The following is a 20808-nucleotide window of genomic DNA, read 5'->3' as shown; positions in this document are numbered from 1 at the left end:
TAGGAATGATAAGAATGTTTTCTCTGGACAAGGATGGTACATTACAGTTGAAGATTTTGAGAGACTGATGGAGACAAGAAACTCAAGACAAAGTCTATCACCTTTACACGCCAAACTTGAAGTTTTCATCTGGGTTTTGGAATGTAAGAAATTTTTCTGTCAATTTTCATGTGACTTTTGCGACTATTCCAAAATACAGTTTATATAAAAATAAAATGGTAAATTAATGTTAAAATAGTTAAAGTAATCAAAATAACAATATCTAAAAACATTCACAATATATAAAATAAGAGACCTATATTTGCAAAATATATATTTCAAAATGAAACGAAATTACTAGTACATATTTAAGTTAAACTACAAAAATACATATTAACATTTGATAATTTACTTAACTATTATAGTAAAATGAAGCAAAATAGTAACATTAACCAAAATACATATTTTTTAGGTATAAAATACAAAGCAAACTTAGACACTATGCATATGGAGTAATCTTTTTTGTCATTCAAATAGAAAGATATCTAAAAATTATAATATATTCATAACAGTGTAGTAGTATACACATGGAACAATATATATATATATATATATATATATATATATATATATATATATATATATATATATATATATATATATATATATAAAATTTTAAACAATTATGTCTAATAAACAGTATAAATATTTGTATAAACACACTTATACATTTACATATACAAAAGGATCTAAATATTAGTTATTTGAAGAGTATAATTGTATTAAATTTTGTTTTATTAAGCCAATGTTTTATTAAGTTTGGTCCCAGCGAAACAGTCTTAAAGGTCTATTAATTAAATTTATTCTTTGAGTTTAGAAGATAACATTTTGATTATGTAACAACTTCATGTGACCAATTGACTTTTAATTAACGTTCACTTTTCAAACAAAATTAATCAGTGGGCAAGTCTAACACGTTTAATATAATACATTCACTTGTACCAGGAAAATGTTTTCCGTAGCTGTAGTGATAAAGAAATGTGAAAATGTTGACGGTCGTGCCTTTTTCCCCACACAAATCTAAATTTGCTTCCTGTAGCTTCGTAGCATAAAGTGTGAATGACATAAGTGGTGAGGTCATCACCAACATGGAATTTTTCAATCTATATATGGTTGAGAATATCAGCGGGTTAGTCCATATCTCTCTCTTTCTCTTTCTTTTCTGGAAACGAATATGCAAACATCAGCTGAGTCTGTAATAGTTTCAGTAGCTATATTTGTTGTGTTGTTGTGGATATGGAGAACTCTAAAGTGGGTTTGGTTTAAACCAAAGATGCTTGAAAGTTACCTGAGAAGACAGGGTATTGCCGGTACTCCTTATACGCCACTTGTCGGAGACATGAGAAGGGACAATAGCATGTCAAAGGAGGCAAGGTCCAAACCCATCAAACTTACGGATGATATCATCTCACGTGTATTGCCTTTCCCCTCGCACATGCTCAAGACTTACGGTATGTTTCTTGATTCCTATCTATTAAGAACATAATAGAGATACCGAAAACAAGAAAACTATTGCTGCAAAGTACGAGGGCTTGTTCAACATTTTTAGGGATTCTAGAGGAAAAGAATAAAATTAAATCCTTAATTTTAAAATTTTAAGTGATTTACTAAATTTTCAAGTGCTTTACCAAATTTTGATCAAAAAGTGCTTTACTAAATTTTCTTCTAATAAAATAATATAAAAAGTGCTTTACAAAATTTGGTATAAAAATATAAATATATTAAAATTGGGGTCCGGGGGGACAAGGGACTGGGTCCGGAGAGTACCTGGTCTACTCTAAAGGTGTCAGGTTTTGTATCTCTGTGTCTGGAACAGGAAGGACTTTCTTTACATGGCGAGGAACTATACCATCCATAACCATTACGGATCCTGAGCAAATCAAGGAAGTGTTCAATAAAGTTTATGATTTCCCAAAGCCACATACATTTCCTTTGACCAACCTTATAATCAGTGGACTCTTTAGTTATGATGGTGATAAATGGGCAAAACACAGAAGAATCATCAACCCTGCTTTCCACCTTGAGAAGATCAAGGTTTGGCTTTATTTTTTCAAGTCTGGAGTTACGTTTTATGTATTGTATCTGACTCAAAACGTGACTTCTGTTTCTATGAATAGAATATGGTACCTGTGTTCCACCAGAGCTGCAACGAGGTTGTTGACAAATGGGACAAGATGGTTTCGGACAAAGGGTCATCCTGTGAGGTGGACGTTTGGCCTGGGCTCATGAGTATAACAGAAGATGTGATCTCTCGTACTGCTTTTGGCAGCAGCTACAAAGAAGGACAGAGGATCTTTGAGCTCCAAACAGAACTAGCACAGCTCATTATACAAGCTTTTCGAAAATCTTACATCCCTGGATATAGGTAATGAAAACCTCACTCTCCTGGTTTGAATCTTGGACTTAGAACCAGTGAAATTCTTTTAGGAAACATGACTAATGTTGTCCTTTTTCGTGAAGATATCTCCCAACAAAGGACAATAGAAGGATAAAAGCAGCAGCCAAAGAAACCCATGATATACTAAGAGGGCTCGTTAACAAAAGGCTAAGGGCAAGAGAGGCTGGAGAAGCACCAAACGAAGATTTGTTAGGTATACTTCTTGAATCAAATTTAGGACAAGCTAAAGGAAATGGAATGAGCATTGACGATGTGATAGAGGAGTGCAAGTTGTTCTACTTTGCCGGGCAAGAGACAACTTCAGTACTTCTAGTTTGGACAATGATTCTGCTAAGCCAGCACCAAGACTGGCAGGCTCGTGCACGAGAAGAAGTGAAGCAAGTTTTTGGTGATAAAGAACCCGATACAGAAGGCCTTAACCATCTCAAAATTGTAAGTCTAAACCAAAACCTTCAAGTAACTATCCTCTGGTTGTGTTTTCATGTTTTTTTTTTGCTGAATGTTTTGATCTCTTTCAGATGACAATGATAATTAATGAGGTCATTAGGCTATATCCTCCAGTAACTCTTCTGACCCGAACGATTCACAAAGAGATGAAGCTAGGAGACCTGACACTACCAGGTGGTGTTCAGATCAATCTACCTATTATGCTAGTCCAACGCGATACCCAGCTATGGGGGAACGATGCAGCAGAGTTCAAGCCCGAGAGATTCGAAGATGGTGTCTCAAAGGCAACAAAGAGCCAAGTCTCCTTCTTTCCCTTTGCTTGGGGACCAAGGATCTGTATTGGCCAAAATTTTGCCTTATTAGAGGCAAAGATGGCAATGGCATTGATTCTACAGAGATTCTCCTTTGAGCTTTCTCCTACCTATGTCCATGCTCCTTACACTGTCTTCACCCTCCACCCACAGTATGGTGCTCATCTTATCCTCCACAAGCTATAGTTCCATACCAAAAGAGAATTAAACACTGGAAGTGATCCCATTATTTAAAGTTAATATGTTTCAAGCATATCTTTTCCAAACCAGAGCAGTAAAAGTAGAACTCACACTCAGAGGCTCTACTCACCCGATCTCTCTGGCTGTTAAATAATGTTCCATTCTATTTATAACATGGTGATAATATCAACCATTTATGCATTCACCAGACATATCTATATTTGTAAAAAAATTTACATAATCGCTTCTCAAATAACTAGTTTTTTCGGCTAAGAACATCTTCAATAGTATTCTATTTTCTCTAAACGCTAAAAATATAGTAAAAGTTACTATAATGGTATACCAGATTTTACACCAAATATAGAAGAATGAATAATATTATTCCAAATCTACAATAACACTATTTATTTACTTTATTTTTATTTTTTAGAGGGAGACTTTTTCTTTATAAAATAACACTTCATCTTTTATATGTTCTCATTTTCTATCAAATAGAATTATATAGTATAACTTTTCACATTTAAATACTATGTTTAGTATATTATTTATTTTTAATTATGTATTGTAATAAAAAAAAATTTTAAAATAGTCATTTAGTTATATAAATAGTGTAATTATGGTAGTATATTGCTATAAAATAAAATGAAAAGGTAAATTTTAAATATTTTAAAATTTATGGATTGTATAAAAATTAAGAAATAAATAGAAAAAATATATTAGAGTAGAAAATAGAAGTAATCATTGGAGCAAATTTTTAGAATACTCTACTTTTAGGGTAAAAAATATAGGCAGCTATTGAAAATGGTCTCTACTCATAAATAGATTATTACTCTGTTACATACAGTTGTCTTGCTCTCTATAGAGTATAATGTATCACATTCCATTAAATCTGGATATATCCTTGCATCTTAACCTGCTCTCTATGGGGTATCTATATCACTTTTCAATTAAATCTGGATATGTCCTTCCAGTAATATGAAACTTTGAAGGTCAGTTACAAAGGGTCAAAAAAAGTATGATTTTAAAACTCAGAAAAAGTAACTACTCTGCTCATGTGGGACGACTCTTGTAGAGCATTACGATATTTATAATTCTTAGACAAATAATTTGTAGCAATACTTTTTGACTTGTCTATCAGTCGAGACCAGAGAGAGACGTATATGCTTGCTTCACTATATCTTTCATAAAATCCAGAAGAATTGAATACTATAAATGTATACAACAAACAAGATTTGGTTGCTTTGAAGTTACTCCCAGTATCTGCCCATATAAGCTGTTGGAAACAAATAAATATAAACTTCCAAATATCTGCCCATATTAAGCTTACCAATTTCATACTTTCTTTGCTGTCATTTTTCTTAAATTCCCAAATTAAATTAAATAAAAATAAAAAAGAATAGAAGAAAAGGTTACGTGTCCAGTGTCAGTGCTACGTGTCCGTATGGAAAATAAAGAAACATAGATCTTTGTCTCATTTTTTAAAAATTATATAAATACCTCTATAATATAGTGAGTATATAATTTAATAATCTCACACCAAGTCACCAAGACACCAACCAAATGGAAACTGAAATCGTCTCAGAGTTTCTTCCCTTCGGTCGTATCTACAAAGACGGTCGCGTGGAGCGTCTCACCGGCACCGAGATCATCCCTCCTTCACTAGACGCAACAAACGACGTCGTTTCAAAGGACGTCGTATACTCCACGGAACATAACCTCTCCGTCCGTCTCTTCCTCCCTCACAACAACAACAACAACAAGAAGCTCCCTCTGCTAATCTACATCCACGGCGGAGCTTGGATCATCGAGTCACCTTTCTCCCCCCTCTACCACAACCACGTCGCGGAGCTCGCCAAGTCCGCCAACTGCCTCGCCGTCTCGGTCCAGTACCGCCGCGCGCCGGAGCACCCGATCCCGGCGGCGTACGAGGATTCTTGGTCGGCGATTGAGTGGATCTTCTCCCACGCCGGTGGATCCGGTCCGGAGGAATGGATCAACGAGCACGCATATTTCGAGAGAGTTTTCATCGGCGGAGACTCCGCCGGAGCCAACATGTCGCACCACATGGCCATGAGAGCGGGTAGGGAGAAGCTTGAGCCGAGGATCAAAGGTGTTGTGATCATTCATCCAGCTTTCTGGGGGACTGATCCTGTCGACGAGCTTGACGTGCAAGACGCGGAGACGAGAAGAGGAATCGCGCAAGTTTGGGAGGAGATCGCTAGTCCGAATAGTGTTAACGGTACGGATGATCCGTTATTTAACGTGGTCGGATCCGGGTCGGATTTTTCCGGGTTGGGATGTGAGAAGGTTTTGGTTGCTGTGGCGGGGAAAGATGTGTTCGTGCGGCAAGGGTTGGGTTACGCGGAGAAGCTGAAGAAGAGTGGGTGGGGAGGGGATGTGGAGGTGGTTGTGGAGGAAGAGGAAGGACATGTGTTCCATCTGCAGAACCCTGACTCTGAGAGTGCTTTGAGATTTTTGGATAGGTTTGTTGAGTTTATAACCGACGGTTCAAATGGTGATGATGATTTTGTGAATGTTCTTTGATGATGATAATAGTGTGATTACCTGTGTTTTGGATAAATTTTTAAATTTGTTGTACCTGTTTTTAATTCGATTTGTTTTACTCATTATGTTTGCAAGAAATAAACTGAATCAAAGATACTGCTTGCTGCTGTTTATATAATGCTGAGAATGCTTCTAATTTCTTTAAGAAGATTTTTGTGGAGTCTATATCGGATTGCTTCTCTCCGAAGATACCCATCTAGGATTTCATCTCACTAATTCGTAAATCCTAGAGTCGGTACGCGTTTCATTTTGGTAAGCAATATTTGTGGGTTTTCATTTTGGTAAGCAATATTTGTGGACTTCAATTAGAATTGGGTTTTATGTTTTGTTTAATCAAGTTCATTCACTTCAAAAAAAAAGTGATACTCGACAACCATACTAAACAGAAGTTTATATCATTTTTCGATAATCCTAATTTCATCGGAGTTTGAATCTAGAAAATCATCAATTATTGGAAACATTGGATAAGTTACGATAATATTGTAAGAAGTTTTTATTGGAATTATCTGAATGTACCGATGATTTTTTGAGTAATCAACTTCTGATTAATTTCTAGCAGCTGAAAATATTTACAAAAAAACAATTATTTTAATTAAATATTAAAAATCTTCTAATATTTCATTGCATTAATAAATGTAAAAATTCAATAACATAAAAATCAAAAAGAAAGAACGGATTTCCTTTTGGCAATAAATTTGATAAAATTGGTGGTGTATAATGCAACGATGGTGATAACGGATGAGAAGTGAACGGAATGAAATGGTAAACAGAGTTGTAGCGGTGGTCGTGCAAGGAGTTGTGGTGGCTGGATGCAAAGCTGATAGACTATGTACAATGAGAATGTTGAATAAAAGATTCAACAGTTGAATCGTTATATTGAGGGTGCTGAAAAATGAAATTTGATGATGTGGATTAATTGGTGTTGAAAAGATTCAACATGTTGAATAAAAAGAAAGTAGAGGTCACCGACGACGCATATCACTTTCTAAATATTTTTGATATTTTCTTAATTATTTAAAATAAATTAATCTTATTATAAATTAATTAATTTATTTTTATTTTTTATACTATAATTTATCATTTTAAATTATATATAGATAGAGACTAAATTTATTTAATTTGGATATATAAAAAAATAATTATTAATTGATAAAATATAATATTGAATTTTATCTAACAAAACCATTGTAGTGTATATAAATTTAATGTGTGTTAAATGATGATGTGAAAGAAAGAGAAGATGACATGAAATGTTAAAAAATGAAGTGAAAGGTGTTGAATCTTATACATAGTCTTAGACTTAGTCTCAAAGCGCATATCTCTTTTATGATATTAAAAATTATCTCAAAAATATCACACAAAATCAAAATCATAAAATAGCATTTACTAAACAACAGAATAAACTAATTTTTATCAAATGATAATTTTAATATAAAAAATCAAAAATAAAATATTTAAAACAAAAAGTTTTCTTTTCAACAAATCAAATGATGTCTGATGTAGTCGTTACAAAACACATTGGTTAAACAAAATTTTTTTTTCTTAAATCTTAGATTCTAAATCCTAATAACTAAATTTTCTTTTAAATATATGTATATATATGTTTGCTTTTAACGAATACTATTTTGTGATTTCATCTTTCAGTGTTACTTGAAAAATAATTATTTAATATAGTTTGAGGGGTAATATTTATTTTTAAATTGAGAAAAGTATTTTAATTATATTTATTTAGAAGTACAAATAGTGTGGAAAATACAAAACAGGAAACACATCTCCACTATGGACAGATAGACACGTTGTCCAAATTTTATTTCCGCAGTAAAAGATTTGGATAAAGTACTCTCGCCGATAGACACAAAGCAATCTGAGATGTATTATATTGTAAAAAAGTTAACATGGTTGATTTCTCTCTCCTTTTCCTCTGTTCTCTCTCTAGGATCTTTCACAGAGGAAAGTGATGAGATGAATCTTTGAGCAATTGTCGTTGTCGTACGGCGGTTTGCTTTCCCTCCGGTTTCGGTATCACCGTCCGGGTTTGTTTCCGGCGTCGCATCTTCTTCTCCGATGGACGGTCGGCTTTTGCTTCCGGCGTCGCATCTTCTTCTTCGATGGGCGGTCGGCTTTTGTCTCCAGCGTTCTCGCTATCCCTCAAACGTATGGACGGCTGGCTTTCTCTCCGCCGTGTTCTTCTTCTGGAAGTTTTTCGGTGGTTTTATCGGGTCTCGGTTCCGTTTGATCAGTGTTTCTAGCGGTTATCTGCTCAATTGATTCTCCTTCTCAGCCTTTGATGGAATCTCGAAAGCTTGGGATCGATTGATGTCGATTGAATTCTTCTTGGAAACGCTTGATCCGTCAGATTAGATACCTCGACTGATCGAAGTTGAAAGCGGTTCGGTTGAACGGGATCTCCTTCGGTTAGGCTTCGCTGACGGCGTGGCTCTGTCGTTCTGTCTTTCTGGCACCGGAGGAAGGCAGCTGTCTCGTTTCTTGACGCGTGTGTCATTGATTGCTGGGCAATCGGACACGTGGTGGAGGCGTGCGGTTTCCTTCCCAACGGTTTACGTCTATGGGCTGGTGGCCCGTAGATTGTTTAGTTAATGTTTTGGCTCGTTTGTGTTGGGCTGTTTGTGGTGGTCCTTTCTCTTGGTCTATATGTTTTAGGCTTTCTTTGTATATAGTTTGGTTGGGTTTTGCCCTTCTGGGGTTTTGATCCATTTAATAAAAGTTCAGATGTCCAAAAAAAAAAGACACAAAGCAATCCTTGTCGGAAAAGATATTTCGGTAAAAATGCTCCGAAGAATCACCTCTTCCTCCTCGCTCTCTTCGCCCCCTCTCTTCTTCCGCTTATTTCTTCACTCTCCTCGCTATAACTTTCCGCTGTCATCTTCACGGACCGCCGTCAGCGTCTCCGGTCGCCACCACCACCACCTACACCGGCTATCCGCTCCTTACACAACTCTTCGTAGTATTTGTTCACACTCTTCATCTGATCTCGTCTCCGAGCATCCTCCGTTCGTCAGGATCTACAAAGACGGTCGCGTCGAGCGTCTTTCCGGCACCGAAACCGTCCCACCGTCTCTAACTCCTCAAAACGGTGTCGTCTCGAAGGACGTCGTGTACTCACAAAAGCATAGCCTCTCCGCTCGACTCTTCCTTCCTCATAAAGCCAGAGAACTCGCCGCCGGTAGCAAACTCCCGTTGCTTATCTACATCCACGGCGGAGCGTGGATCGTCGAGTCGCCTTTTTCTCCCATTTACCACAGTTTCCTGACGGAGGTTGTGAAAGCCGCGAGTTGCTTGGCGGTGTCGGTTCAGTACCGCCGCGCGCCGGAGCATCCGGTCCCGGCGGCTTATGAGGATTCATGGTCTGCGATTCGGTGGGTCTTCTCGCATTCAGATGGGTCTGGTCCTGTGGATTGGATCAACGAATATGCTGATTTCAACAGAGTTTTTCTCGCCGGAGATAGCGCCGGAGCCAATATGTCGCACCACATGGCCATGAGAGCGGGTAAGGAGAAGCTTAGCCCTAGAATCAAAGGGGTTGCGATTGTTCATCCAGCTTTCTGGGGGACTGATCCTGTCGACGAGCATGATGTGCAAGACGTGGAGACGAGAAGAGGAATCGCGCAAGTTTGGGAGGAGATCGCGAGTCCGAATAGTGTTAATGGAACGGATGATCCGTTGTTTAACGTGGTTGGATCCGACTCGGATTTTTCCGGGTTGGGATGTGAGAAGGTTTTGGTTGCGGTGGCGGGGAAAGATGTGTTTGTGCGACAAGGGTTGGGCTACGCGGCGAAGCTGAAGAAGAGTGGGTGGGGAGGAGATGTTGAGGTGGTTGTGGAAGAAGAGGAAGATCATTGCTTTCATCTCTTAGACCCTGATTCTGAAAATGCTCCCAAATTCTTGAAGAAGTTTGTCGACTTTATCACCTGTTGAAGAGTATAGCTTAAACTCTGTTCTTGACTTTAGTCTGATAAGAATAAACTTGATGTCTTCGTTTTTTATTCACGCATAATGTCTAAACTGATCAATCTTAAATAAAGTAATAATCCAATCTTAACGCACTGTATTCACGAACTTTATACATAAAGATTGGTTAATCGAATCGTCACACATGTTTCAACATTTCTCCTTGTGAACTTTGCAACACACCATGCTTCACATTTCCTTCAGAGGCTTTGAGCCAAATCTACTCTCTCTTGCGGACAGCAGTCAATCTCTATTATTTGCAGAAAAGCTTTAACATATTAGACGTATATTTGTAATTCAATACGTAAGTCTCATTTACCAAACAAAAGATGAAGAAAAATAAAATCATTCACCTAATTAATAAAAAATTGGAAAAAAAGTATGATTAATAGTGCGTATCACCTTATATTGAATGTTTCTGGCCATATGAGACTTGTAGTCCAATTCTAATTGCAATAGCAAAACCAGTAACACACTTTCGTTTCAAATACGTCCTCTGTATTGACACATGCATGTTACCAGTAACTGATGTAACCGAAAAAGAGTTTTTGAGATCCATAAGTCCTCTTTTGGCTATGGAATCTGCCCCAGACATTAGCTTTCCAAGGGACAAATCCAAATAAAATTAAAGTAAATTTTATTTTATTTTTAAAAATTAATTTTAATTTTGTTAACCACCACAGTATATAACCTGCATATTAGTGCTGGTAACGATGCCATCCTACTACGTGTTATCACCATTTGGACCATTTTTTACTTTCACTATCTTCTCCAAAAAAACAAAGATGGAACCTCATCGTACCTCAGATCATCTTCCATCCATCAGAATACACAAAGACGGCCGCGTCGAGCGACTTAGCGGCAACGACGTCATCCCAACCTCACTAGACCCCCAAAACGACGTCGTGACAAAAGACGTCGTGTACTCAACCGAGCATAACCTCTCCATACGTCTCTTCCTCCCTCATAAATCGACAAAACTCGCCGCCGGTGAAAAACTACCTTTACTTATCTACTTCCACGGCGAAGCTGGAGAAGAGTGGGTGGAGAGGAGAGTTGGAAGTGGTGGAGGAAGAAGAGGAAGGACATTGCTTCCATATCCATAACGCTAACTCTGAAAATGCTTTGAAGTTGATGAAGACATTTGTTGAGTTCCATATCATCCACTGTTGAAGAGTAGTAATATTTGTTTCTTGTTGCTTAAGTATGGAATTAAAAGATGATATAAAAATATTTTGATGCCTCATTTTGATAAATATAAAAATTACATCAAGTTAGGTGATACTAATAGCTTAATGCATACAAAATCTTATGAAACTAATGAGATGTTAATAGCAGATACGATGGTATAGTAAAATATATACAATTTTAAGTTTTGTTACGAGAGATTTTTCTATTTCTTCTTCTCTTGTATTTCTATTCTTGCTGTTATGCTTTTATGTAAACATACCTCTCTGCTCATGACATCATGACTTACTTCCCAAGCTACATTGCTCCTCCTCTTTCCATTTTTCATTTCAGTATTAATAGATCATTTAGCAAAAATATGGACGGTTTCGCCTTTTTTTTTAAACGGAATATTTCTGATTTCTTTGGAGTTTCTATTTTTCTTGTATTTCTTTTCTTCTCAGGTTAATCCGGGTATATATATATATATGTTTCTGTCTAACAGACAAAAAAAAAACTACACAAGTATTCTTATTTCTTTTACTTTCAATAGCTATCTCTAGTTTTTTCTTTAAAAAAACATCAATATGATCATTGGTGCTTTATATCCTATTGATACTGTCGAACCCATCCATCCTGCTATGATTATAACAAAACAACTGACAAACACTGATTATGTACAAAATATGGTGTTACCGAGAGAACAAATTGAGTCAGTTCTCGCGGTGATGGATGGTGTTACAGATGAGGGTTTAAGAAACGGTAAGGAAGTGGATGTTTATGATGCAACGGAAGAAGACGAATACAAAGTCACCATAAAGCGTTTTAACGACGACACCAAATATGTTTTTGGAAAAGGTTGGAGTACAATGAAGTATTCTTTGGATCTCGAAGAAGGCCAAGAACTGAAGCTCTACTGGCATCGTGGTTACAAGAGATTCATTGTTCTCAATTTTCAGTACACTCTTCTAATGATTTAAGTGTAGCGCACATGCGTCTACCTCTTCGGTTTTTCTTATTAATTAATAGCTCTAGTTAATTATGTTTTTAGATTTTAATAATGGCTCTAATTAATTATTATATTTTAGATTTCATTCATATTTTCCTAGTTAAGTGTTAATTTCCCTAATTTTTAATAAATTTAATTAATTGAAATATCTTGTGTTTCAAAAAAAAATACCTGCGCAAGGTTAATGAAAATCATTACATATACAAAAAAGGAACGTTTTTACATTCGAACCTAATTAAAACTATTGTAGAGCTTCCACTTGTTTGTTCGAGCACAAACCAGACATTCGTCTGCATAAGGTATCGCCTTCCTCATTGCTCAGACAATGTTAGATTACACAAAGGCGGCCGTGTCGAGCGACTTAGCGACGTCATCCCAGCCTCACTAGACCCCCAAAACGACGTCGTGACAAAAGACTTCGTGTATTTACCTAACAAAAGATGAAGAAAAATAAAATCGTTCACCTAATTAATGAAAAATTGGAAAAAAGAGTATGATTAATAGTGCGTATCACCTTATATTGAACTAGGATCGGCCCGGGCTACGCCCGGGTTTTTTGTTTAAATTTTAATTTTTATTATATATATTTTGTATGTTTACTTTGATATATAAATATCATAATCTATTATAAAAATATAAGTAGCTAGATGATTATAAAACTATTTCAATTTTTTTTTTGTCTTATGAGTTTCAAAAAAATTTAATATTTAAATTTCTGATATTTTTGTTATTGGAAATTATATATAAGTTGATGAGAAAATTGAAAAAAAAAACAATATCTGACAGGTTGTTTGATGTGCTTTCACTTGGTGTGTGATTTATAATTTTATATTGTGAATGTGTTGTTACCCTCGATCTAGCCAAAGAAAACCATTTCACTGTTCTTTACTTCATCTCCATATTATGATTCTCAACGACTTGTCCACCGTCTTTTCCGTGCTTGGTCACTCTGCTTTCACCTCTGAATCCGCATGGCCTTCAATTCTTGCAGAAGACTCTGTCTCATGCACCATTTTCCTTGCTCATGTGGTGTTTTACTCGGTGAGCATTAGAAGTTTGAATCGTTCAATGCATTTCTTAAAATGGCCTCCCCCACATTTCTACTATTATTAGAAAAGTTTGTCGCTTATCCCAAAAAATTCAAATATTGTGCTTATGATTATAGAAAACTCTTGTCTCATCATGTTCGACCTCCACATGTGTGTTTTGATTTGTTACAGTCTCTTGCGTGCATGATTAAATCGTCAGAGAATAATCTCAAAGTCAACTTTTTTGGAAAGTATCAAAAATTGATAATCTAGAAACGAAAAAGCTTAATATGCATCACCCACAACATCGGATTCGTAGATATAAATAAGTTAATACCATACCTTACCTTCCTCATCATAAGGAAGATAGAAGGATATGAATACTCAGCATAAACACCAACCATGGTTTTATAGAAACCTGCGTATGCTACCGAACAAACAGTTATATTGCCAAACACAAATTATAATTATTAGACCAGTCCTAAAAGAAAAAAATTGTCTTCTTCAGTCGCTTGAATGCTATTGTTTACTTCTTAATCCCAAATATGAAAAAACTCAAACGAAGCACAATGGGTCATAGAAAATATTCTTCATCTCGGCTGATCTTCTGAGATTGGGTTCCTCAACCGCTCTCTCTGTCAGCATACAGAACTCTTCACCTATTATGAGAGATGCAACTAACTTAGGATTCACCAATAATAATCCCATATCTCCCATGCTAATAAAGTACCGAGGATATATGCTTTTGTTAGGTCTCCAGAAATAAAAGACCATTTTCTAAAAAAAAATATTTTTCTTAAAAACATTCATCCATTTTCAACAACTTAATTAGAAGCAAGAGCTTGGGACATGTTTGTATATTACCTTTCAAATGCGTTCAGGGTTTGGAAACATCAGTTCGGCTTGAAGCATATTGCCCTGAGTCATCACCATGTTTTTCAATTCGAGAACAACATACCACAGCTTCCAAGGTTCATCCCATGACTTGAGGCGCAATTCTGAAGCTTCCCAACCTGGAACTAACACAACAAAAACAGAATAAACAATCAATAGATTATTCAGTTATAAAACACCTCACCACTCTATTTGATGATGCGAGCATCCTAGAAATGGAGCATTCGATGACATTTTGAGATGAACATCTGAGGGGGAGGTCATCAGAGGTGACGTAATTACCGAGCAAATCAGTAATCGTCGTTTTCAATTATTAATACTTGTCGTCCAATAATTTAAAAAAAAAAACAAAAGCGCATGGGAAGAAAATTTAGTAATGAAAAACGAATAAATGGATTTCCAGTGAACGAAACATAAGGTCTAAAAGCTGTATAATCATCAACACATGAAAAACGCGAGACAGAAAAATCAACAAAAGAATCATCATCTACCCAAAATTTTAAGATTCTGGCGGCGGAGTTACCTGAGAGTCGAGGAGGAGCATGTGAACCCCATTAACTCGCCGCGCTTCACATCCCTGGCTTCTCAGAACCTAAGGAGGCGGACCTCGACGGTGGAAGTTAATCGGCTGATCGTCAAATCGGAAAAGAGGACAGAAGAATTAGCCATTTTGGAAGATAGATCTCTTAGAAAGCTAATGAATGAGAGAAAGGAAATGATGATTTTAGCGGTGCAGAACAGACCTTTTTATAGCTTAAGATTGTGATGAAGGCAGTAAATGGGAAAGCATTAAAGATTAGATCGACAATAGTTGATGCCTGCGTTGAAGATGACTCTTCGTTTCAGCTAACCATGAGAGTGAAATCAGTTTTCCAAGACCATATCGTAAGCCCACTTAAAAATGTTTAACTAAAAAAATATGACACGTGTCACATTTTCAGAGACCTATTTATCTAGGTGGCAGTCTAAGAAGAAGCATCAAGGCTGAATCCCGTCCCTCATCGTGGTTGTTTGAATTAATAGGGGTGAAGATCAGGAGTCGCCGTATAACGTAGAGGAAAGACGAAACCTAAATCGGGCTGCATACACCCATCATATTTGTAAGCCCAAAACACTTAAGATTGGATGCTATACATATGAAGCCCAATAAATCGAGATTTTAAATGAAACTGTGCGTTTAGTCCACACTCGACACGTGTCGCAACGACATGAAGCGAATTTCTGACGTGTCTGCTGATGTGGAAGGTCCTGGAGAGAAGGAACTATACTTTATATAATTAGATGTTTCTGGCCATATGAGACTTGTAGTCCAATTTTAATCGCAATAGCAAAAACCAGTAACACACTTTCGTTTCAAATACGTCCTCTGTATTGACACATGCATGTTACCAGTAACTGATGTAACCGAAAAAGTATTAAGTCCTCTTTTGGCTATGGAATCTGCCAAAACTTTGGCTTTCCAAGGGACAAATCTAAATTAAAGTAAATTTAATTTAACATTTTAGAAAAGAAATATAACTTTCTCAATCACCAATATATAACATGCTAGTAACGATGCCATCATATTACGTGTTATCACAATTTCGACCATTTTTTTACTTTCACTATCTTCTCCAAAAAAAAAACAAAGATGGAACCTCATCGTACTTCTCATCTTCCATCCATCAGAATACACAAAGACGGCCGCGTCGAGCGACTTAGCGGCAACGACGTCATCCCAACCTCACTAGACCCCCAAAACGACGTCGTGACAAAAGACGTCGTGTACTCAACCGAGCATAACCTCTCCGTACGTCTCTTCCTCCCTCATAAATCGACAAAACTCGCCACCGGTGAAAAACTAGCTTTACTTATCTACTTCCACGGCGGAGCTTACATCATGGAGTCCCCTTTCTCCCCTGTTTACCATAACTACCTCGCAGAGGTCGTCAAAACCTCTAACTGCCTCGCCGCGTCAGTTCAATACCGCCGCGCACCGGAGCATCCGATACCGGCGGCGTATGAAGATTCTTGGGCGGCCATTCAGTGGATATTTTCTCATTCTGATGGGTTTGGTGAAGAGGTTTGGATCAATGAACTCGCTGACTTTGGCAGAGTCTTTGTCGCCGGAGATAGCGCCGGAGCTAACATATCTCATCACATGGCGATAAGAGCAGGCAAAGAGAAGCTCCACCCTAGAATCAAAGGAGTTGCTATGGTGCATCCAGGTTTTTGGGGGAAAGATCCGGTCGACGAGAAAGAGGTGCAAGATGAAAGAATCAGAAGCCAAGTGGCAGAAGTTTGGGAGCTGGCGAGTCCGAATAGTGTAGATGGGGTGGATGATCCGTGGTTGAATGTTGTCGGATCCGGGTCGGATATATCCGGACTGGGATGTGAGAGGGTTTTGGTTGCGGTTGCTGGAAAAGATGTGTTTGGACGGCAAGGGTTGGCTTACGCGGCGAAGCTGGAGAGGAGTGGGTGGAAGGGAGAGTTGGAAGTGGTGGAGGAAGAAGAGGAAGGACATTGCTTCCATATCCATAACCCTGATTCTGAAAATGCTTTGAAGTTGATGAAGACATTTGTTGAGTTCATATCATCTTCTGTTAATTAAGAGTAGTAATATTTGTTTCTTGTTGCTTAAGTATGGAATTAAAAGATGATATAAAAATATTTTGATGCCTCATTTTGATGAATATAAAAATTACATCAAGTTAGGTGATACTAATAGTAATAGCTTAGCATGGCCTGTTCTTTAATAATCTCACAAAACATTCTCGCACATGTTAAAAAGTTGTCGTCTCAGGCATCAGCATGGCCTAGTAATGAGATGTTAATAGCAGATACGATGGTATAGTAAAATGAATCTGAAGAGGCTCCGTCTCAGGCATCAGCATGGCCTGTTCTTTAATAATCTCACAAAACATTCTCGCACATGTTAAAAAGTAGTTGTCTGCGAATTTGGATGCAATGTTTGAACTGCGTAGCTGTTGATGTCGTTTCTCGTGGTGAAAAATAAAAAGATGTTGGTCCAGTTGAAACCAGCTTATTAGGTCATAGTGGGCTCAGAAGGCACCGGCCCGTGATCAAGTTAGGTGATACTAATAGTAATAGCTTAGCATGGCCTGTTCTTTAATAATCTCACAAAACATTCTCGCACATGTTAAAAAGTTGTCGTCTCAGGCATCAGCATGGCCTAGTAATGAGATGTTAATAGCAGATACGATGGTATAGTAAAATGAATCTGAAGAGGCTCCGTCTCAGGCATCAGCATGGCCTGTTCTTTAATAATCTCACAAAACATTCTCGCACATGTTAAAAAGTAGTTGTCTGCGAATTTGGATGCAATGTTTGAACTCCGTAGCTGTTGATGTCGTTTCTCGTGGTGAAAAATAAAAAGATGTTGGTCCAGTTGAAACCAGCTTATTAGGTCATAGTGGGCTCAGAAGGCACCGGCCCGTGATCCTTCCACCGTCGAAAGCGGGAGGTGGACGCTGCTCTGTGAAACCAGCCTCACGCAGTCTCCTCCGCTCTAAGAGTGCCCGAACCACAAGCCTTCGCTCGAGCCCGAACCCTCAACTCCCGACTTGGAATGGGCAGGCCAGTGAATAGCCAACCCGAACCCGGCCTAATGAGATCGGCCCATAGTTCCAACATCTTGTTGTCTCCACTCGGATCACAAGCCCGCGTTACCAAGCTCGACGTGCACTTCTTGCGAGTTAATCTTATATATACAACAGAGAAAAGCTTGTTTGTTCCGATGTGGGACGTTTAACAACTAAAAATAACATCTCACTTCCAACGACGCCGTTTTCTATTCTTCAGTCTACAATGGTCCAGTTTCTGATTTGTTTCTTTGCTAAATCAAGGTATGGGTTCTGATAAACTCGGTACTCATTGAGACGATTCCCTGATATGTTAGATGTTCATTGGCTCTATGCACGGCCTCCACAGATCATTGCGACATTTGGGAAGAACAGTAGATTATAACTTTACGTGCCTATTCCAAAGATCAGACCCTAATGATACACTGCAGCCGCAGGAGAGGCTTATATGGTAGTTCTTTTTACTTTGTTGCATGATAAGATGTCTCTCGTTTGAGACATTGAAACCTGCAACTTAAGGGCAGGCATGATAATTCATATTTTTCTTTACGAATATATTGATTAAGTCTTTGCATAATACTATAGTAGATAGAGAATGATATTTCCAAATGCGCACACAAGAGATTGGTATACGGTGCTTGGTCCCCTTAGAATTTCAATTAATCCAATCCAATATGATCAAACTGATTACTAATCACATCAGTTCACGTGTTAAATCCTTTTGCGAAAGCTCATTTGGTTCGCTCCGACACTGATTCCGATTACGTGCTGACCAAGAATTGGAAAAGGAAACAGAAGAGAAGAAAGCATCTTTCATAGAGAATATCCTAAGAAGAAAGAAATTCATACTGCTCTTAGATGATCTGTGGAGCGCGGTAGATTTGAACAAGATTGGAGTTCCACGTCCAACTCAAGAAAATGGATCGAAGATAGTTTTCACCACTCGTAAAAAGGAAGTTTGCAGACACATGAGAGCTGATGATAAGTTGCAAATTGATTGTTTGCCAAGGAATGAAGCGTGGGAACTGTTTCGAAGTATAGTTGGAGAAGCCCCATTAAAGAAGGATTCGGAAATTCTCACATTAAGAGAGTTTCAGAGACACGAACAGGAGTAAGGAAGCTGATGAATGAGGCTCCGAATCCCCGTTGCATATGTCATATGTGTGTGAGTGTATCCTCTCAGTTTCTTAAACTTGGTTTTGGGTTTTATGTTCTGCTTTTGCTTGAATGTCATTGTTGTCAAAGTTGTATTTGTCAAAGCTGGAAACTTTTCATTGTTTGCATTTCCACTTCTCTCCAGTTTGTAACCATTTGATACATTTTCCACAAAGCTTTCACTTGTGTGTGTGTTCTAGTTCATGTATCTCTAACGCAAACTCTTGACGCAAAACCGCATTGTTAATAGTAAGAACGACAGTGCGCAAGACCTTCTGTTTGAATGATTTATGTTCTCTTCTCTTAACTGGGAGGGAGACATTCAGAGTCAAAAGAAGAAGGCTTCCTGATCGATGTTTCTCAAGAAGGTCATATGAAAGCTACACAGTCTGCAAATGGAAGAATGCATCTCATCTGCATCTTTCAAGAAGCACCTCAAGACGATCATCTTTCAGCTGGCTTAATCTGGTCACCTATACCAAACAAGAACAACGGTTCTTCCAAGAGCAACCTAAGCAACAACCTCCACCATTTGCAAGTTCTTGATTCACAAGTCTAACTCCCCATCTCTTAAGCAACAAGAGTCAACTACCAAACTACACAGCACAAGATTCCAAGTCCCAAAGTTGTTGCAGATTTTTTGCTGAGTGCTCCGTCAATTAAGAAAATGAGAGACATGTTTTAAAACTTTCTGATCACAATACCGTTGGATACGAGAAACCAACCAGCCATGTCGTGAGTTTTCAAGTCTCAGAATTTCCAATAAAAATATATAGACAATTTTAAGTTTTGTTAACGAGAGATTTTTCTATTTCTTCTTCTCTTGTATTTCTATTCTTCCTGTTATGCTTTTATGTAAACATACCTCTCTGCTCATGACATCATGACTTGCTTCCCAAGCTACATTGCTCCTCCTCTTTCCATTTTTCATTTCAGTATTAATAGATCATTTAGCAAAAATATGGACGATTTCGCCTTTTTTTTAAACGGAATATTTCTGATTTCTTTGGAGTTCCTATTTTTCTTGTATTTCCTTTCTTCTCAGGTTAATCCGGGTATATATATATATATATGTTTCTGTCTAACAGACAAAAAAAAACTACACAAATATTCTTCTTTCTTTTACTTTCAATAGCTATCTCTAGTTTTTTCTTTAAAAAACATCAATATGATCATTGGTGCTTTATATCCTATTGATACTGTCGAACCCATCCATCCTGCTATGATAATAACAAAACAACTGACAAACACTGATTATGTACAAAATATGGTGTTACCGAGAGAACAAATTGAGTCAGTTCTCGCGGTGATGGATGGTGTTACAGATGAGGGTTTAAGAAACGGTAAGGAAGTGGATGTTTATGATGCAACGGAAGAAGACGAATACAAAGTCACCATAAAGCGTGTTAACGACGACACCAAATATGTTTTTGGAAAAGGTTGGAGCACAATGAAGTATTCTTTGGATCTCGAAGAAGGCCAAGAACTGAAGCTCTACTGGCATCGTGGTTACAAGAGATTCATTGTTCTCAATTTTCAGTACACTCTTCTAATGATTTAAGTGTAGCGCACATGCGTCTACCTCTTAGGTTTTTATTATTAATTAATAGCTCTAGTTAATTATGTTTTTGGATTTCATTCGTAATGGCTCTAATTAATTATTGTATTTTAGATTTCATTCATATTTTCTTAGTTAAGTGTTATTTTCCCTAATTTTTAATAAATTTAATTGAAATATCTTGAATTTCAAAAAACATATCTGCGCAAGGTTAATGAAAATCATCACATATACAAAAAAGGAACGTTGCTCCACTCGATTCCCCCTCCCCCTCCCCATCACGGACCCCCATCACCAATATTCCCAAATCTACGTTGTATATTTTGTAAAAGATTTGTTCACCATTATCATTTTTTTTAAACAAAAAAAAATCAATCAAATTTATAACTCAATTTTTAAAACAATAGATTTTGGTTGATGTAGGTTTATGTTTTGAGTTAGCAAATTTATAAAGGGCCTAAGTCAAAATTATAACTCAAGCACAACACATCTTAAATCAAACCTAAA

The 20808-nt window shown here is 37.3% G+C and overlaps 6 protein-coding genes and 1 long non-coding RNA gene across 8 annotated transcripts; 6 read left to right on the top strand and 1 right to left on the bottom strand.

The window, feature by feature from the left end:
- The first annotated feature begins 1171 nt into the window (after positions 1-1171).
- On the top strand, positions 1172-3587 carry LOC106346132 (cytochrome P450 72A15-like). The gene is made up of 5 exons (XM_013785385.3): positions 1172-1490; positions 1856-2073; positions 2157-2404; positions 2500-2869; positions 2956-3587. Exons 1-5 carry the CDS (start codon positions 1214-1216, stop codon positions 3379-3381), a joined length of 1539 nt encoding a protein of 512 aa, XP_013640839.3. The 5' UTR covers positions 1172-1213; the 3' UTR covers positions 3382-3587.
- Positions 3588-4773: 1186 nt separating this feature from the next.
- On the top strand, positions 4774-6058 carry LOC111212358 (probable carboxylesterase 5). Its single transcript, XM_022713883.2, has one exon. The coding sequence runs from the start codon at positions 4936-4938 to the stop codon at positions 5917-5919; it is 984 nt and encodes a 327-aa protein (XP_022569604.2). The 5' UTR covers positions 4774-4935; the 3' UTR covers positions 5920-6058.
- Positions 6059-8689: 2631 nt separating this feature from the next.
- On the top strand, positions 8690-10000 carry LOC106346136 (probable carboxylesterase 4, mitochondrial). Its single transcript, XM_013785390.3, has one exon. The coding sequence runs from the start codon at positions 8728-8730 to the stop codon at positions 9874-9876; it is 1149 nt and encodes a 382-aa protein (XP_013640844.2). The 5' UTR covers positions 8690-8727; the 3' UTR covers positions 9877-10000.
- Positions 10001-11287: 1287 nt separating this feature from the next.
- Positions 11288-12482, top strand: LOC111213459 (B3 domain-containing protein At1g43171). The gene has a single exon (XM_022715220.2). It carries the CDS (start codon positions 11664-11666, stop codon positions 12054-12056), a length of 393 nt encoding a protein of 130 aa, XP_022570941.2. The 5' UTR covers positions 11288-11663; the 3' UTR covers positions 12057-12482.
- Positions 12483-13408: 926 nt separating this feature from the next.
- On the bottom strand, positions 13409-15258 carry LOC106425609. 2 transcript variants are annotated; one of them, XR_007340150.1, is made up of 4 exons: positions 14751-15258; positions 14531-14635; positions 13978-14132; positions 13409-13772 (listed from the first exon to the last, which is right to left on the bottom strand). It is a non-coding gene; the product is annotated as an uncharacterized LOC106425609 (long non-coding RNA). The 2 variants fall into 2 exon arrangements; XR_007340149.1 differs by having other exon boundaries at positions 14531-15246.
- Positions 15259-15470: 212 nt separating this feature from the next.
- Positions 15471-16597, top strand: LOC111212352 (probable carboxylesterase 3). The gene has a single exon (XM_022713876.2). The coding sequence runs from the start codon at positions 15638-15640 to the stop codon at positions 16595-16597; it is 960 nt and encodes a 319-aa protein (XP_022569597.2). The 5' UTR covers positions 15471-15637.
- Positions 16598-17191: 594 nt separating this feature from the next.
- On the top strand, positions 17192-20707 carry LOC106346138 (B3 domain-containing protein At1g43171-like). The gene has a single exon (XM_048781970.1). It carries the CDS (start codon positions 19912-19914, stop codon positions 20302-20304), a length of 393 nt encoding a protein of 130 aa, XP_048637927.1. The 5' UTR covers positions 17192-19911; the 3' UTR covers positions 20305-20707.
- Positions 20708-20808: the final 101 nt, after the last annotated feature.

This window comes from Brassica napus, chromosome A6 (genome assembly GCF_020379485.1).
Source record: "Brassica napus cultivar Da-Ae chromosome A6, Da-Ae, whole genome shotgun sequence".
Lineage (NCBI taxonomy): Eukaryota > Viridiplantae > Streptophyta > Magnoliopsida > Brassicales > Brassicaceae > Brassica > Brassica napus.
The sequence above is the reverse complement of the archived record's forward strand: the minus strand, read 5'-3'. Positions and strand labels throughout refer to the sequence as shown.

Bases quoted from the DNA above. Each gene is read 5' to 3' on its own strand.
- LOC106346132 (XM_013785385.3), top strand. From the start codon at position 1,214: ATGCAAACATCAGCTGAGTCTGTAATAGTTTCAGTAGCTATATTTGTT. The intron at 1,491-1,855 runs GTATGTTTCTTG...TGTCTGGAACAG, and splicing joins GCACATGCTCAAGACTTACG to GAAGGACTTTCTTTACATGG. The intron at 2,870-2,955 runs GTAAGTCTAAAC...GATCTCTTTCAG, and splicing joins GCCTTAACCATCTCAAAATT to ATGACAATGATAATTAATGA.
- LOC111212358 (XM_022713883.2), top strand. From the start codon at position 4,936: ATGGAAACTGAAATCGTCTCAGAGTTTCTTCCCTTCGGTCGTATCTAC.
- LOC106346136 (XM_013785390.3), top strand. From the start codon at position 8,728: ATGCTCCGAAGAATCACCTCTTCCTCCTCGCTCTCTTCGCCCCCTCTC.
- LOC111213459 (XM_022715220.2), top strand. From the start codon at position 11,664: ATGATCATTGGTGCTTTATATCCTATTGATACTGTCGAACCCATCCAT.
- LOC111212352 (XM_022713876.2), top strand. From the start codon at position 15,638: ATGGAACCTCATCGTACTTCTCATCTTCCATCCATCAGAATACACAAA.
- LOC106346138 (XM_048781970.1), top strand. From the start codon at position 19,912: ATGATCATTGGTGCTTTATATCCTATTGATACTGTCGAACCCATCCAT.